The sequence below is a fragment of the Mustela nivalis genome (assembly GCF_964662115.1).
Source record: "Mustela nivalis genome assembly, chromosome: 17".
Taxonomy (NCBI): Eukaryota; Metazoa; Chordata; class Mammalia; order Carnivora; family Mustelidae; genus Mustela; species Mustela nivalis.
Window position 1 is genome coordinate 20,963,586 of NC_139036.1, and position 15,345 is coordinate 20,978,930.

A 15,345-nucleotide genomic window follows, 5' to 3' on the forward strand; every position below is an offset into this window, starting at 1 on the left:
GTCTGTGTTCAGCATGCATCCATGCAGCACGTGGAGATCTAGATCACTCCTGGGACTTAAGTCTGCTGGGAAGGGTAAGGGAACAGAAATGAATGAAAACATTCATGCGCACTGATTGGTCAGAGCTGCTGAGATAGGTGTTCACTATGAATCTAGAGGGAGGGGTAGGCCTGTTGGTCAGTGGCAAAATGTCAGATTCTCTGAGACAGGAGCCAGCATGCTCTTCTGCTTTCTTCCCTGAGCCCTCGACGTTCTGTCCCTTGGTGGCCTCTCACAGGACATGATGAGCTACATCGGGCCCGAGAGGACAGCAGTTGTGCGAGGGATCACGCACCGGGAGGCCTTTCACATCGTGGGCCGCCGCGTAATCCAAGTAGCACAGGCCATGTCTTTGACCGAGGACGTGCTCGCGGCAGCCCTGGCTGACCACCTTCCAGAGGACAAGTGGAGCTCTGATAAGAGGCGGCCTCTCAAGTCCAGCTTGGGTAGGGTGATGGGGCTTTGCTGTGAGAAGGGACAGGGAAATGAATGATACGGAGGTGATGGGATGGAAGGGGAATCTGCATGGGGACTCTTCACTCCTTTCTTCTGTGGTTTCACTTTTTTTTTTTTTTTTAAAGATTTTTATTTATTTATTTGACAGAGATCACAAGTAGGCAGAGAGGCAGGCAGAGAGAGAGGAGGAAGCAGGCTCACTGCTGAGCAGAGAGCCCAATGTGGGGCTCGATCCCAGGACCCTGGGATCATGACCTGAGCTGAAGGCAGAGGCTTTAACCCACTGAGCCACCCAGGCGCCCCTGGTTTCACCTTTTTAAAGGACTTAGTGTCCCTCCTCCCAGTTTTATCCTCCGTTGGGTTCCCTGATGGCCACCAACCCCATCCCGGAGGAGAAACAAGTTCAACTCAGTGCAGGGTACGACTGCCTCTGGCTTCCCTGACTCCTGTTTTTCTAGGCTATGAGATCACCTTCAGTTTACTCAACCCAGACCCCAAGTCCCATGACGTTCACTGGGACATCGAGGGGGCCGTCCGGCGTTATGTGCAGCCCTTCTTGAGTGCCCTCAGTGCTGCGGGCAACTTCTCTGTGGACTCTCAGGTGAGATTGGGAGCAAGCAAGTCCCTTCCCTGACCGCACCAGAGTTTTCCATATTGTTTTCAAGTGGAGTCTGTTCGCCCAGTTCTTAGAGCTCACTCATTTGCTAGGAATTGCCTGTGTGTATATATGACTAGTGTCTGCTTTCCCACCGTGGTGTTCAGCTCAGGGACTTTTGTGAAGGTTTGTTTAAAAAAACAGCCTTCCTTACAGCCCCCTTTAGAACCATATTCACCCACTTGTGCCATCCTTAAGGAATTTATTTTAAAAATAAAACTTCCCAAAATATGTTAATGTAGTAGCAGCGAAGATGGCAAGAATGTAGCTTCCTACGTGTGAAGAATGTATCACACAGTGTCCTTTTAGGGAAAATGTGGGAGACATTTTTATCAGGTCTTGCTAGTGGGAGTACTTCTGAATCACTGACTTGAGTTGATCTTGCGGATACTGAATTAGGCTCTTCTTGTTTCCCTCTTTGTTTTAGAAAGTCTGGTTTTAAAAAATGCAGTTTCAAAGCATGCATTTACTGTATTAACTTTACCCTGAGCTTTGTTCCCCCCCTGCCCTGCCCCTCCACCACACCTATTTTTCTCTCAGCTCTGATTTTGTCTCTTATATTTCGTCCTGTCCTCATTGTATCTTTTTTTTTTTTAAAGATTTTATTTACTTATTTGATAGAGAGAGAGAGAGAGAGAGAGAGATCGATCACAAGTAGGCAGAGAGAGATTCGGGGCTTGATCCCAGGATCCTGAGATTATGACCTGAGCTGAAGGCAGAGGCTTAACCCATTGAGCCACTCAGATGCCCCTCACTGTATCTTTTTAAGGCACTTCAGATCCTTTTTGGGACAACGTGGAGCATGAATCAATACACAAAATAACGTTCTCCTTTCTTTGCTTTACAGATTCTTTACTATGCAGTGTTGGGGGTAAACCCCCGCTTTGACCCGGCTTCCTCCAGCTACTACTTGGCTGCACACAGCCTCCCCCATGTCATTAACCCAGTGGAGTCCCGGCTGGGTGAGCTGAAGACGAGGGTCTATCTGCCAGGCTGGGGAGGGACCCTGAAGGCTCAGGGTGGGGTTGGAGGCTGGTAGTGTATCGTTCTGGTTCCCAGGTTGGGTGGCCTGAGGGCATCAAGGAAGTTTGGGGCATTTAGGCTCCTTTTTCATGAGACTCATGAAACATATCCAGAAACATTTTTTTTTTTAAGATTTTATTTATTTATTTGACAGAGAAAGATCACAGGCAGGCAGAGAGAGAGGGGGAAGCAGGCTCCCTGCTAAGCGGAGAGCCTCATGTGGGGCTCATCCAAGGACTAGATCATGACCTGAGCTGAAGGCAGAGGCTTAATCCACTGAGCCACCCAGGCGCCCCCAGGAACATTTATTAAACATGACTCCCAATGCTTTTTATAAAGACATGGTAGGCTGCATCTCCCTCCGTGCGAGTCATCCAGGAAAGATACGGTCACGTATGTAGGAAAGATAACAGCAAAAGTACATGAAGGCAGAATTTGGAAGGTTCTGCTGATTGAGGTTTGAAGCTGGGATTCTAGACTTTAAGTGTGAGGGTGGTATCTATAAAGAAGAGATGACCACAAGCTGTAATATAAGCAAACTGAAGTTAGTATATCACTCATTGTGGGATTTCGGACAGTAAGGCTAGGCCAGCGTGGACCATGATATGGGAGGGACTACAGGTGATCCCTCCCTCCCTCTCTCCTTCCCTCCCTCTCTCCTCTCTTCCCTCCCTCCCTCCCTCTCTCTCTCCCTCCAGCAGCGTGAGAACAGAGATAGAAGGGCTTTCCAGGCGAGGAAAACTCTTGAGCTTAGATGCAGAAGAGGCAGAAAAGATAGGCATTCAGAAAGGTCAGCGGAGTTAGTGTAGAGGAATTGTGAGGGAGTGACTGAGGTAAAGCTGGCAAGGCAGGCTAGTGCCAGATCATAAGGCCCATGGTAAGTAGCTTGAGCCTTTACCTGGTGTGAATGGCTAGTTATTGAAGGATTAAGAGGGAATTGACATGAGGTCATATTTATACTTATGTATAAAATGGGCTATAGTTATACAGGTGTGATGGTGCAATGCCCAAGATGGTGGTCTTAGATAGTGAAGGGGGCCTGTTAGAGAGGGGGAGATTCCAGGGGCCTTTGAGGGGCTAAGAACTCTACATGTATGTGGCACATCTTGGGAGAATGTTCAGAGGACATCCTTGACCGCAGAAACCCAGGACTGGAGGTTATCCTGGTGATTATCAGCTGGGGAAAATGAGGCCCAGAGTGAGTGACCAGAAAGTTAGAGGCTGACCCGGAACTGAGATCTAGACCCAGTCGGTTTTGGTAACCTGACTAACCTTCTCTTTGTACCGCAGGATCCAGCGCTGCCTCCCTTTACCCTGTGCTCAACTTTCTGCTCTATGTACCCGAGCTTGCTCACTCCCCACTGTACATTCAGGACAAGGATGGGGCTCCAGTGGCCACCAACGCCTTCCACAGTCCCCGCTGGGGTGGCATTATGGTAATGGTCCTAGAGCCCCAGCTTTAGGGACAGACACATGTTCCCTGAGACTGTTCCTTCTGTTATTCCTCTGGTGTCCTCCATGGCCCAGCCTGTGGGAGGGGCAGCACCAAGGAGGTTAGAGTGCTGTGAGCTCGTCCTCTCCCCTGCCGGCCCCACAGCTTCTTATTTCTGTCACTGTTTTCTATAATACGACCCTTTTGCATGTAGCGGTTTGCACTCACTGAGGACTTCTCTGTGTGTCCATCTTAGATCTTAGCCCTGTTTATGGCAGTCTTGCAAGGCTGGGGACTTTGTTTCTCCGGTTAGACTGGGAGTTTCTCATAGGAACTCGTAAAATGGAATAAAAAATATTTTGTACTGGACTTTTGAGGGGATAATGGAGATAATTTATGAAAAGGTCCTAATAGGTTTAAAAAAAAATATTAGCTAGACCATCAGGTTTATAATTTCTAGAGACCTTAAGGTTTTTTTTTCTCCCCGCCTCCGGAGTGTCTAGGGCAGAGCTGTGAACCATCTGGGTGTGGTCCTGAGGCAACCTCCTTTCCCCCCTGCAGGTCTACAATGTGGACCCCAAAACCTACAATGGCTCGGAGCTGCCAGTGAGGGTCGAGGTGGACATGGTGCGAGTGATGGAGGTGTTCCTGGCCCAGTTGCGGTGAGGTCCTGGCTGATGCGCCTGGGGATGTTCCACTGAGTCTGACCCCAGCCTCCCTAGCTGAGTAGAATGACATCTCACCTGGCAGGGATACCTCCCCTGTGCCTACAGCTGCAGGGAAACGAAGCAAGCTTTCTAAGGATCACCTTCTTCTCCCAAGAAGGAGTAGTTGCTGACAAACTGAGAAAAAAAACAAACTCCTGAACGTCAGGTCCCTGGGGTATGATTAGGGGTGCTTAAGGAAAGAGCTATGAATTCTGATGCTAACCGCTATGTTGGTAGTGGCTGCCTGATGCCCTGTGCTGAGGATTCTAGGGCTGTGCCTAGGACGATCAGGAAAGAGGATTCTGATTGATTAGCAATGTCTGCCCTGGGTGCGGGATTAGAGAGGCACAATCACCTGTTTATCAGAAGTGGTGCTGGATCCGGGCACCTGAGTGGCTCAGTCAGGTGGGTGGCTGACTCCTGGTTTTGGCTCAGGTCACGATCTCTGGATCGTGGGATCAAGCCGTGCATTGGGCTCCACACTCAGTGTGGAATCTGCTTGTCTCTCTTCCTCTGCTCCTCCCCTGCTTGCCCCCCCCCCACTCTCTCTCTCTCAAGTAGATGAATAAAATCTTTTAAAAAACAACAAAAAAAGAAGTGGTCCTGGATCATCCCCTTAACTAAAGGCTCAGTGGTCCCATTTGTCCAAAGAGAGAGTAAGAAGGATGAGGGGATTAAGCTAGGTATTACCAGAAATCTTGTTGCCATGGGACCTTTTTTCAAACAAGATCTTAGAAATCTAATCCAGAAGCAGGTAAAAGCAAAAACACTGGTTAAAATGGGGCTTGAGGCTGTGTTTTGCTGAATGTTGCCACTTACCTCTCCGAGACCCCGAGGCACTTCCCTATGACATCCGTGGTTCTGGGTAAGACTGAAAATCTTCCTCGTTATTCTAGGAAGCTTAGCCATCTTCTACTCCCAGCCTTCCTGACTTCACTCTTCCTACAGGCTGCTCTTCGGGATTGGACAGCCCCAGATACCTCTGAAATGCCTGTTTTCAGGGCCCAAGAGTGAAGGGCTAACGATCTGGGAGCTCGATCGGCTGCTCTGGGCTCGGTCAGTGGAGAACGTGGCCACGGCCACCACCACTCTCACTTCCTTGGCTCAGCTTCTGGGCAAGATCAGCAACATTGTCATCAAGGACGATGTGGCATCTGAGGTGAGTGGGCAGGGGATGGATTCTGTGACAGGACCCAGAGTGGCCAGCAAGGGCCAGGGTGTGGTGTGAGACCAGAGCCAGACGAGGCCCAGGGTGTGTGTGGGCATACATCTGGGAGTGCCCCAGGTTTCCTCTAGGGGGCAGGACACCAGATGGGGTGTGAGGTTTTAAGCTGGCACAAAAAAGATACACTGTAGCCCTTTTATACTGATCTCCATATCCTGGGCAAACTCCAGGCAGTGCAAATACAGTAAGACCCAGTCCCACTCCTGCCCCAATACCCCTCTGGTGCCTAGGTCTTAATGGTATCCCCCTGCCCACTTCCTAGGTGTACAGGGCTGTAGCTGCAGTCCAGAAGGCGGCAGAGGAGTTGGCCGCTGGGCACCTAGCCTCTGCCTTTACTGCCAGCCAGGAAGCTGTGACGTCCTCAGAGCGTGCCTTTTTTGATCCCTCGCTCCTCCACCTCCTCTATTTCCCGGATGACCAGAAGTTTGCCATCTATATCCCGCTCTTCCTGCCTATGGCCGTGCCCATCCTCCTGTCCCTGGTCAAGATCTTCCTGGAAACCCGCAAGTCCTGGAAAAAGCCTGAGAAGAGAGACTGAACAGGACAGCAGAATCTCAGTAGGAAGCCTTCCTTTCTGGCCAGAATGGGAGGTGGGAGATTGAGAGGCATATAAACGGGGCCTGCCGTGAAGGACTTAGCTCCAGTAACCAAAGTACAACACTCCAAGCGGGGTTCATCTTTCCTTCCCTTCCCATTCCGCTAGCTCAGGTTCCCCCCACAACCTTTGTGCCCTCCTCTCCCCTTCCCTCCAGAAGACGTGTCATTTGGGTCTCCTTACCTGGCTTAAACTTGAAGGCCCTTTCCTGTCTCCCACCGGAGCAGGGACAGTTTGTTGTGCTTCTGTCCTGTTCCTCGAGGTCCTCTTGCACTCAGAGGGAGCCTTAGGGGAAAGCCCTGGGTTGGATTCCAGCCCCCTCCCCTCCATGCTTCTCTCTAACCCCTCAGAGAGAGCCCTAGCACTGCTCTCTTGGAAGGGGCCAGGTCGCCTCTGGGGCCTTCTCCCTCCCTCCCATCCCTCCCGGTTGGCTGTGCCTTTTGGGTATAGCCTGATGCTGAGCATGTGGCCGAGTTTCCCTTCACCCTTTTATAGGGTTAGTGTGGTACAGTGGGGAAGGTTCCAGACTTGGGATCAAGCATGCCTGAATTCAGACCCTTGTTTCTGTACCTTCTGTACTTAACATCTGGGGAGCACTGAATAAGCCACTTAATCTCCCTGAGCCTCAATTTTTCATTTGTTCAAATAGCACTAATGATTCCTCCCTTACAAGGTGGTTATGAGGATTAAATGTGATAAGCATACGAGAGTGTCAGGTATATTTTAGGCTCTCAATAAACATTGGTCGAATGTTAATTGGAATGATAAGAAGTACGAGCATACCTTTCATTCTTCATTTGTGTCCAAGTAATGGTTTCCTGCCAACTGTCCTGGGTGCCTGGGCCCACCTTGCTTCTACCTGGCCATGTGCCCTAGAGAGAGGCCCCACTTCCCTGCCCTGGAGGGCCCTGTGGTGGTGAGTCGCCTAGGCTGTTGTCCCTTAGCACGTACAAGGTTGCCCAACAAAGCTGTTAGCATCTACTTCTGCCTTTTTCTCAGGGGGTCTGGGAGGGAATAGCTTGTGCCAGTATAAGCCTTTAAATACAAACTCATTCATAAATTCATAAAAAGAATATATTAAGCACAGTTGTAACTGCTAGGTATTATAAGAGAACAGACAGGATCTCTGCTTCCACGGAACTGATCTTTTAGCGGGGAGAGTCAATGAACAAAAACTAATTTCAGATCCTGCATTAGAAGGAAAAAACAGGCTGATCAGATGGGGACCTGCAGCTAGTGCTCTAGATTGGGTGTTGGTGGGGGGGCGGCTTTGAGCAGATGACATTCGAACTAAGACCAGAAGAGGAAACCATCTGGGGGAAGAGCATCCCAGGCAAAGATCTTGAGACGGGAACTCGCTTGAGGGGCAGATGGCAGAACAGAGTGGCGACAGCGCAGCGAGTATGGAGAGGTAGACAGGACTCCTAGTACCTAGTGAAAAAGTGAATGAAGCCCAAGGCGAGGCCCCGCCCAGCCCCAGGGGAGTGATCCCAGGTTGGTGCGCCCGCGGCCTCTCGGCGGGGTGGGCGGGGCCCAGAGCTGGCCCACCCCTGGGGGCGTGGCGGTACCTGGGGCCCCGGCCAGGGGCGGGGCTGCGGACGCTCCCCCTTCTCTTCGTTCCAGCCGGCGCAGGCAGCCGCCTCGGCAGCAGGCGAGCTGCGGCCCCGCGAGGCCATGAAGGTGAAGAAGGGCGGCGGCGGGGCTGGTACGGGGGCGGAGCCCGCTCCAGGGGCCTCGGGCCCGAGCGTGGAGCCCAAGCCCGAGCCGCAGCTGCAGGAATCCGAGTCCGGGTCCGAGTCGGAGCCCGAAGCTGGCCTGGGGCCCAGGCCGGGGCCGTTGCAGAGGAAGCAGCCGATCGGGCCAGAGGACGTGCTGGGGCTGCAGCGGATCACCGGCGGTGAGCACCGGCGGGGCAGCGCCGCCCGCGGTGGGAGGGCGGGAGGGAGAGAGCGCGGGAGGGGGCTCTCGCGGAGCCCGGAGCCTGGGCCCCCGCCCCCTTTCCCGCCCTACCACCTTCCCCTACCTCCCCTCCCCCACCCGGGTGCCCCTCGCCTGAGTTCCCTACCCTTCTGCCTCCGAGCGTGAGATTTCCATGTTCCCTCTTCCCTTGATCTCCTTGTGCCCACTTCTTCTCCCTTTAGACATTTATTTTCAGCCTACTCCTTCCTTCCTGAGGAGGCCATCCCCCTATCCCATGGTGGAGGTCGGGCAGCAGCTGCAACTGTGACCCCTTCCCCACGGAGCCGTCACAGCCCTTTGAGGCTTTTCTCTGCAATAATGAGGATGGGTGCTAAGTGCTATCTGTCCTCAGTCCCCACCCTGGAGGCTAGGCAGAGGCTGAGTTACTTAGGTGACTTTAAGACCCTCCAGTCTCCCTGACCATTAAATGCCCTCACTCTGGGTCCCCCCAGGAAGCCTCCGGCCATCCTCCAGCCCCAGGGAAGGACCTGGGCAGGAAGCTTCAGTGGGTTGGTCTGAGCCCTCTCAAGGGAGTAGGTTACTGCTCCCTGCACCCTCCCCCCCTACCGCCTTAGCCTGTCTTCTTCCGGGAGGCCTAGTCTCTGCTGTGGTTTAGTTTCTGAACTGAGCTGCCTGGGTGGAAGTCCCAGCTATGACATGTAATTGGCTGTGTGACCTTGGGCAAGTAATTGCACCTCTCTGACCATGTTCATCTGTAAAATGGGGATAACAGCACTTACTTCATAGGGCTGCTGTGGAAACCAGTTTTCTGATTTTGCTTAGTGCCTGGCCTGCTGTGTATGCTCTGTAAATAGGGCTCTTTTGTCAGTAGTACTGAGGGCCCCACAGGACTGCTCACGGCTGCTGCCTGGAGGCAGACAACTGGGCATTCAGGGCCCGGGAGGAGGTTACCACAGTCAGGGAACAAGGGCTAGGAAGCCTCGTGCCAGAGGCAGTGGCTGAGCCTCAAAGAACAGAGGCATTTGGAGAGAGAGTGGCCCTCTACCTTAGCTTCATTCTTCAGTAATCCTGCTCCGGCTACCTCTGGGAGAGCAACTTTTGGAACCCCTCACTAGTGCTGGGGGGGGGGCAGGTGCTGGAATGGGCCTGAGCCCTGGCGTTGGGGGAGCAGCAGAGCCTGAGGCTGCCAGCTGGAGCTGTGGAGGGGACTGTAATGGCAGATCTAGCTAGGCCTGTGCATCTGAGTCCCTGGGGGACCAACTTCTCCCTCCTCTCAGAGCCAGGCAGCAGCCATTCTTGGCTGGGCCCCCAGAGCACTGAGCTGCCTTGCCCAAGCAGACAGTAGCAAAGGGAGGGGGCCTGGACCAGTCTGATGTTCGTGCCAGTTGAGCTGGAACTGGTAACAGCAGCATTTAGGATGGGGGCAGAACTTACAAGGTTTGTGGAGGTCAGGCTGACCTGTCTGGGTCTTCGGTAACTTTAGAGGTTATTTTGCGACTCTGGGGGCGCCCAGCCCATGTCACTGCCGTGTGTCCCCTAATTTGGAGGAGATTCAAAGCCCTTAGACATGGGGCATCTGTGAGGAAGAGCAGTGGAAGGGGCTTCCTGGGAACTCTTTACTCTCTAGAAGCTGAGAACCAGGTTCCAGGGATCTCTATCCTGGCACCCCCTGGTCTCCTTTGACCCTAATCACACAGGTCTGAGTTTTGCTCCTCCTGGATTATTGGCCCTGAATCCAGCTTAGGAAGATATTTGTGGCAGAAGGCAAGGGGGTGGCAGTTGTGTTCTGAGCCTTCGGCCACTCTGCCCCTTTATCTGGCCTGACCCTGGTCCCAGGCCTCATCCTTCCCTTGGCAGACGGGAGGGTGTGGGCGCCGCATTCTGAGCCAGGGGCATCCCACTTCCCTCACTTCCTCTAAGGACAAAAGGGCTGCTAATTCAAGGTGTGGTAGAAGAGACTGAGGGCAGACCTAAGAACTTAGCCCAGCATTCGAGGAGAGGCTCAAAGAGCAGAAGAATGTGGAGAAGGAAGGACATTCCCAGGAGCTGGAGCTGGGCAGCTAGGATTTTGCTCCCAGTTCTGCTACTTCTTTCCCTTGTGCCCCGCACCTTCTTTCAGCATCTTTGGACTGGTACTTACTTTCTGTTTAAATAAGGTGTGTCGAGGGTGAGGTGAGGGCTGCTCACTGGCATTCCTCCTCCTTCTCTCTCTCTCCACCATGGACAGTGGTTGACAGGCCAGGGATCTAGCCTCTCCCCTTAAGCCCTGCTGGACCCTAGGATGCCAGGAGGCTACCAGGAGGGCTTCCTGGAGGGGGCCGCACTGGGCTTGGGGAAGAGAGAAGGACTTTACATTCACTTCCTCTTCCTGCCTCAGAGGAATAGGAGGTGGCCCAGGGGCCTGGAGGGTGATTTCCGGGCCTCTGTCAGGGAGGATGTGATGGCCTGCCGGCTGACAGCACCAGACCTACCATTGCTCCTTTCAGTTTGCAGGGGCCTCCCTGAGCACCTACAGTTGTTGCTGGACCAGGCCCTGATGTTCCTAAGCAAGCATCCTCAGCCACGGCTCACCACTGTGTCCCAGTTCCTCTTCTGGGCCCGAGGACTCCCTTTCCCCCGCGCACACACCCACTTCCTGGCTTTGCTTGTACTCTTCTCTCTGGGGGTGGCTCAGAGCTCAGGCTAGGTCGATGAGTTTGAGGGGGTTCCCTCCATTTGCTAAGACTTCCTCCCATTTGGAGATCAGCAGGGGATGGGAGCAAAGGTGGCCCCCTTCCCCCAATATTCCAGGCTCTGGGCTTGAGTCAGCAGAGCTTTGGCTAAGCTGCTTAAGGGAGCTGGGCTTATATAAGCCGCTTATGGGGAGAGGAGGGGGTTGGGGGGGATAAACCTTAGAGGGGTTGTTTGCCTGCCCTAGCACAACCTAGGTCAGGGAAGTCCTTGCCTTGACACCTCCTAGAGGTAGCACCAGGGGCAGCTATGTGGCGGGGGGTGTGAATGTTCTCCGGGTGAAGTACTGTGTTTCTCCTGAGGTGGAGCTGTGTCACGCTCTTTAGCACGAGGTTCTCAAAGGCCAGGTCTGTATCCCTCTCTAGCTGGGGTTCCTTGTTAGGTTGGAGACCCATCAGGCTCACAGTCACTGAGCTGGCCCCACCAGAGCAAAGGCTGAAATAAGGCCCCACAACTCCAGGATGGAAAGGAGACTGAGTAGGGGGGTGACCTTGTCTTCTACCCTCCTCCTTCACTCTGCCCCTCCCTGACCTCCGAGACCTCAGAGGATAGAGCTGTTTGTCCCTCATTAGAAGCTGGGACTCCATTCTCTCTGGAAGGCAATGACCTTCTGGAATCAGAGAAAGTGGTAGCTAGTTTGGGGTCCCCCAAAGGCTGAGCTTGGCAGCTGGGGCTTCTGGGCGGGTCCCTTTTTTGCTTAGCTGCCTGTCTTCCCTAGACTACCTGTGCTCCCCCGAGGAGAATATCTACAAGATCGACTTCATCAGGTTCAAGATTCGAGACATGGACTCAGGCACTGTCCTCTTTGAAATCAAGAAGCCCCCAGCCTCAGGTGAGTGGTCTGGCTGGGTAGGCCATCAACAGAAGGATGAGGTGGGCGAGGGCTGTGAAGCAGGTTGCCCAGGGACTCGTCAGGTGGCAGAGGAGTCACAGAAGAGCTGGGGCTGGGCCTCTGCTTTTCTTTCCCATCTGTTTCTGGGGCTGGACATTTTGGGTGGACAGTCTGGCCCCTTCGGTCCCTGCCAGCCTGCCCTCTGCAGGCCTTCCTGGGAACTGCAGTCCCAGAGGCCCCAGGCCTCTGTCTCCTGCCCCCCCCCCCAACCTCAATTGAATTTGGTGACCTGCTGACCTAGAAACTACCCCCCCTTCCTGGGGTGGGGAACCAGTTGGCCAAATGTCTGAATCCTCAAGGTGCATCAGAATCTCCTGGGGGAATTTTTTAAGAATTCAGACAGATGGGGGCCCTGGGATGGGAACCCTGGGTGGGCCCGGGGCCCTGGCCTGAAGCCCTCTGAGCCCCAGTTGGGGTACATTACAGAGCGGTTGCCCATCAACCGGCGGGACCTGGACCCCAATGCTGGGCGCTTTGTTCGCTACCAGTTCACGCCTGCCTTCCTCCGCCTGAGGCAGGTGGGAGCCACGTGAGTCACTGGATGGAGGTGGGGTGGGAGGTGGGCAAGGGCTGGGGATAGGGGTGAGAGTGGGGAATGAGTTCTTACTGAGCCTTTCTTTTTTGGGGGTGGTGTCTATCTGGAGCCTTGCAGCCTGACTTCAAGGCCAAGCTCAGGTCTGCCCTCTCCTATCTGCCAGGGTGGAGTTCACAGTGGGAGACAAGCCTGTCAACAACTTCCGCATGATTGAGAGGCACTACTTCCGCAACCAGCTCCTCAAAAGTTTTGACTTCCACTTTGGATTCTGCATCCCCAGCAGCAAGAACACCTGCGAGCACATCTACGACTTCCCCCCTCTCTCTGAGGAGCTGAGTGCGTGGGAGGGGCCGTGGGGGTCTGGGGGGAGGCAGGGAAGACTAGAGAGACCAAACTGGCGGGGGAGTGTGGTTCTGACCCCTTTCTCCTGCCCTGGGTCTCTTTTGTTTGGCTGCCATTCCTATGCCACCGGTAGGGAAACTGAGGTTCAAAAAGGCTGGGGGAACTTTGTGAGGTGGAGGGAGGTCTGAGGGTTGTTCAGCTTGTCCCCATCCCACAGTCCCAAAGCCTCCTTGGCAGGGGCCCCGGCTCAGGCTCCTGACCTTTGCCCCAATTGGCGGGGCCTCTCTTGCAGTCAGTGAGATGATCCGTCACCCATACGAGACACAGTCTGACAGCTTCTACTTCGTGGATGACCGGCTGGTGATGCACAACAAAGCAGACTATTCCTACAGTGGAACACCCTGACCCGCAAAACCAGCCCCCTGCCCCAGGAGGGTCCTGGGCCCTTAGCTGTGTCCTCCCCAACACTCACCTCTCAACCCGAGGTCTTCTGCCTGGGGAGTGGTCCGAGAGCCCTGGACCCCCAAGTTGGCGATGGGAGGGAGGGTACCTAATGTCCCCAGTCCAGGACTCTGAAGCCCGTGGGGTGGGAGTGGGGTAGGAGGGCTGTCTGCCTCCATGTCCAGGAAGGCCTCCTAGGAGAGGAGTAGCCAGGACTTCCGGACAGCCTAGCTGGTCCTCTGGGACCCAGGTTTAAGAGTAGTGTTTTGCTATCCAGGCTTTGGCAAGGTCAGGGCAGGGACCTGTTCCCTGTTCCTTGCCTGCCACCAACAGGCTATTTAGGATATCCATTGGAGTGGGGGGCTGGTCTGGCTGCCAAGATTCCTGAGGGAGCCAGGACCTGGCCCAGCCCTGGCTCCAGCCCTAGCCCTTACCATCGGGGCCCGAGCTACTGCCTAAGGTGTGGGGGGGATCCCTCCAGACTGTGGCCTGTGATAGGGCCTGGACCAACTGTATATAGTTTTCAATAAACTCTCTCCTTTTCTGTTCTTCGGCTGTGAGCCCGCATGTGTGTATGGGGAAGGGGTGGAGTTGGGGGTGGGGCAATAACATGGCCCCCAGGTCATCCTGTCCACTAATCCTCTATACCCTGGTGTCACACTCAGCATCTCGAGTCAGATTTAGCATATGTTGCAGCCAGAAGGGGTTTTTCCTTTGTTAAAGATGGAGACCCAGACTGTGAGAAGGGAAGCTTTGTCCCAAAGTCATAGCCAGCTCTGGCAAAACAGAGGCTGGGACAAAGGCCCTCAACTCTAGGGTAGACGGAAGGTGTGTGTGGAGGGGGTGGTCTGGTTCTCTAGAGCACCTTTCCCCACCCAGAGACCACTAGGACTGCTAACTAGGTTGTGCACTGAGCCCTCATCAGAGAGACAAGGTGGACATGGTTTTGGCTCAGGTCCAGGGGAGCATCCCCTGGCCTGGCTGGCCTGTACAGGACGCTGCCGCTGGCCCCTAGCACCACCCCAAACCCAGAAGAGCTCTTAATTTCCTTAGTGGAGGAAATGGAGAACTGGGGGTAGATAGAGAACTCACACCCTACTGTTCTCAGGCACTAATTTGGATATGCCTGGTGACCACCCTCTCTGGGCTGAGACTTAACTCTAAGATACCTATAAGTGCCAGGATTCCTCTGGGTTCCTTGGAGCCCTGGCTGGGCAGCACTCTGGGAATTCTAAAATGAGTGAGACACGAACACACACTTGTTCCTAGGAATAAGATGGACTGGGCCTACAGGGAGGGGAGTGGGAGTCATCCTGTTTGGAGGGATCTGGGGAGGACCCTTGGAGGAGACATCTGTTCCCAGCAGGACCACGGACACTCAAGATGATTGGCTGGAAGAGGCAGGATGAGCGTTGAAGCATAGGGAACAGCATAAATCAGGGGTCTGGAGGCAAGATGGATCAGATGTCTAGGGGAAAGTGGATATTTATGATGTGAAAGGAAGACAGGTCTTCTGGAGCCTGTAGTCCCGTTGATAAGACTTCTCCAGCGGAAGGTGGGAGGGTTAATCAGGATGACCCAGTCAGATTATCTCTGGCCGCTGAGAGAAGGCTGGATTTGAAGGAGCAAGACTAACAGCCGACACACACTGAGTGCCAGGCCTGGGGCCACGTGTTAACTTAGACTGTTCACAGTTGCTTCTCAGGCAGGCACTGTTATTATGCCCATTTCACAGGAAGTGTGGGCCTAGAGGGATGAATGTGTGTGGCCAAAGCTGTGTGTCTATTCAGTGGCAGGGTCATGGCTCTAACCCCACAGTGTGGCTCCAGATCACAGACCCTCACAGCAAGCAGAGGGGCCCTCGGGAGGGTGGTGCAGGAATTTGGGCTGACAGCCAAAGGGAACCTGAACTCAGTCAGTATCCACGTAGATGGCGAGAAACAGATGAAGTGGAGATTTTCAGAGGGAAGATTTCCAGAACTGGCGGCTGATGGGATGAGACGGCCAGAGACAGGAAGGAGTTGAAGCTGAAGCTTGGTCTGGGGCCTGAATGTCGGGGTGGGGTGGGGAGTGGGAGAGCTGTCACGGGGCTTGGGAATCCAAGTTGGATCAGGACGGGGACTGGGGGAGATGATCAGGTTGGGACCTGCTGGCATGTGCATACAGATGTCCTGAAGGAGGTGACCAGGAAGAGACAGGAAATTCAGGCCCTGAGACCAAGAAGTGGGTGAAGGCTGGAGACGGTGATCCTTGGAGGTCAATGGCCACAAGATGGTTGCTGAAGCTGCAATGATGGCTGAATTATGGGGTTGGCCCTCACACCGAGAGTCCCATGTACTTTGGGCCTGGAGGA

General features: G+C 54.0%; 2 protein-coding genes and 1 long non-coding RNA gene across 3 annotated transcripts in view; 2 read left to right on the top strand and 1 right to left on the bottom strand.

Annotated features, from left to right (window-relative positions):
• The window catches only part of PIGS (phosphatidylinositol glycan anchor biosynthesis class S), a 10,317-nt gene extending 3,423 nt beyond the window's left edge, over window positions 1-6,894 (top strand). Inside the window, 9 exon segments of the mRNA XM_082707288.1 lie at window positions 182-199; window positions 205-258; window positions 260-485; window positions 954-1,096; window positions 1,998-2,112; window positions 3,464-3,609; window positions 4,167-4,267; window positions 5,261-5,471; window positions 5,800-6,894. Of these exon segments, the coding sequence (XP_082563414.1) occupies window positions 182-199; window positions 205-258; window positions 260-485; window positions 954-1,096; window positions 1,998-2,112; window positions 3,464-3,609; window positions 4,167-4,267; window positions 5,261-5,471; window positions 5,800-6,075 (1,290 nt within the window). The 3' untranslated portion in view covers window positions 6,076-6,894.
• LOC309851699 lies at window positions 6,458-7,758 on the bottom strand. Its single transcript, XR_014304879.1, has 2 exons — window positions 7,701-7,758; window positions 6,458-7,563 (listed from the first exon to the last, which is right to left on the bottom strand). It is a non-coding gene; the product is annotated as an uncharacterized lncRNA (long non-coding RNA).
• UNC119 (unc-119 lipid binding chaperone) lies at window positions 7,731-13,541 on the top strand. The gene is made up of 5 exons (XM_082707256.1): window positions 7,731-8,029; window positions 11,501-11,614; window positions 12,101-12,203; window positions 12,373-12,545; window positions 12,844-13,541. Exons 1-5 carry the CDS (start codon window positions 7,807-7,809, stop codon window positions 12,954-12,956), a joined length of 726 nt encoding a protein of 241 aa, XP_082563382.1. The 5' UTR covers window positions 7,731-7,806; the 3' UTR covers window positions 12,957-13,541.
• The last annotated feature ends 1,804 nt before the right edge of the window (window positions 13,542-15,345 follow it).

Bases quoted from the DNA above. Each gene is read 5' to 3' on its own strand.
- UNC119 (XM_082707256.1), top strand. From the start codon at position 7,807: ATGAAGGTGAAGAAGGGCGGCGGCGGGGCTGGTACGGGGGCGGAGCCC. The intron at 8,030-11,500 runs GTGAGCACCGGC...TGTCTTCCCTAG, and splicing joins GCTGCAGCGGATCACCGGCG to ACTACCTGTGCTCCCCCGAG. The intron at 12,204-12,372 runs GTGAGTCACTGG...CCTATCTGCCAG, and splicing joins CTGAGGCAGGTGGGAGCCAC to GGTGGAGTTCACAGTGGGAG.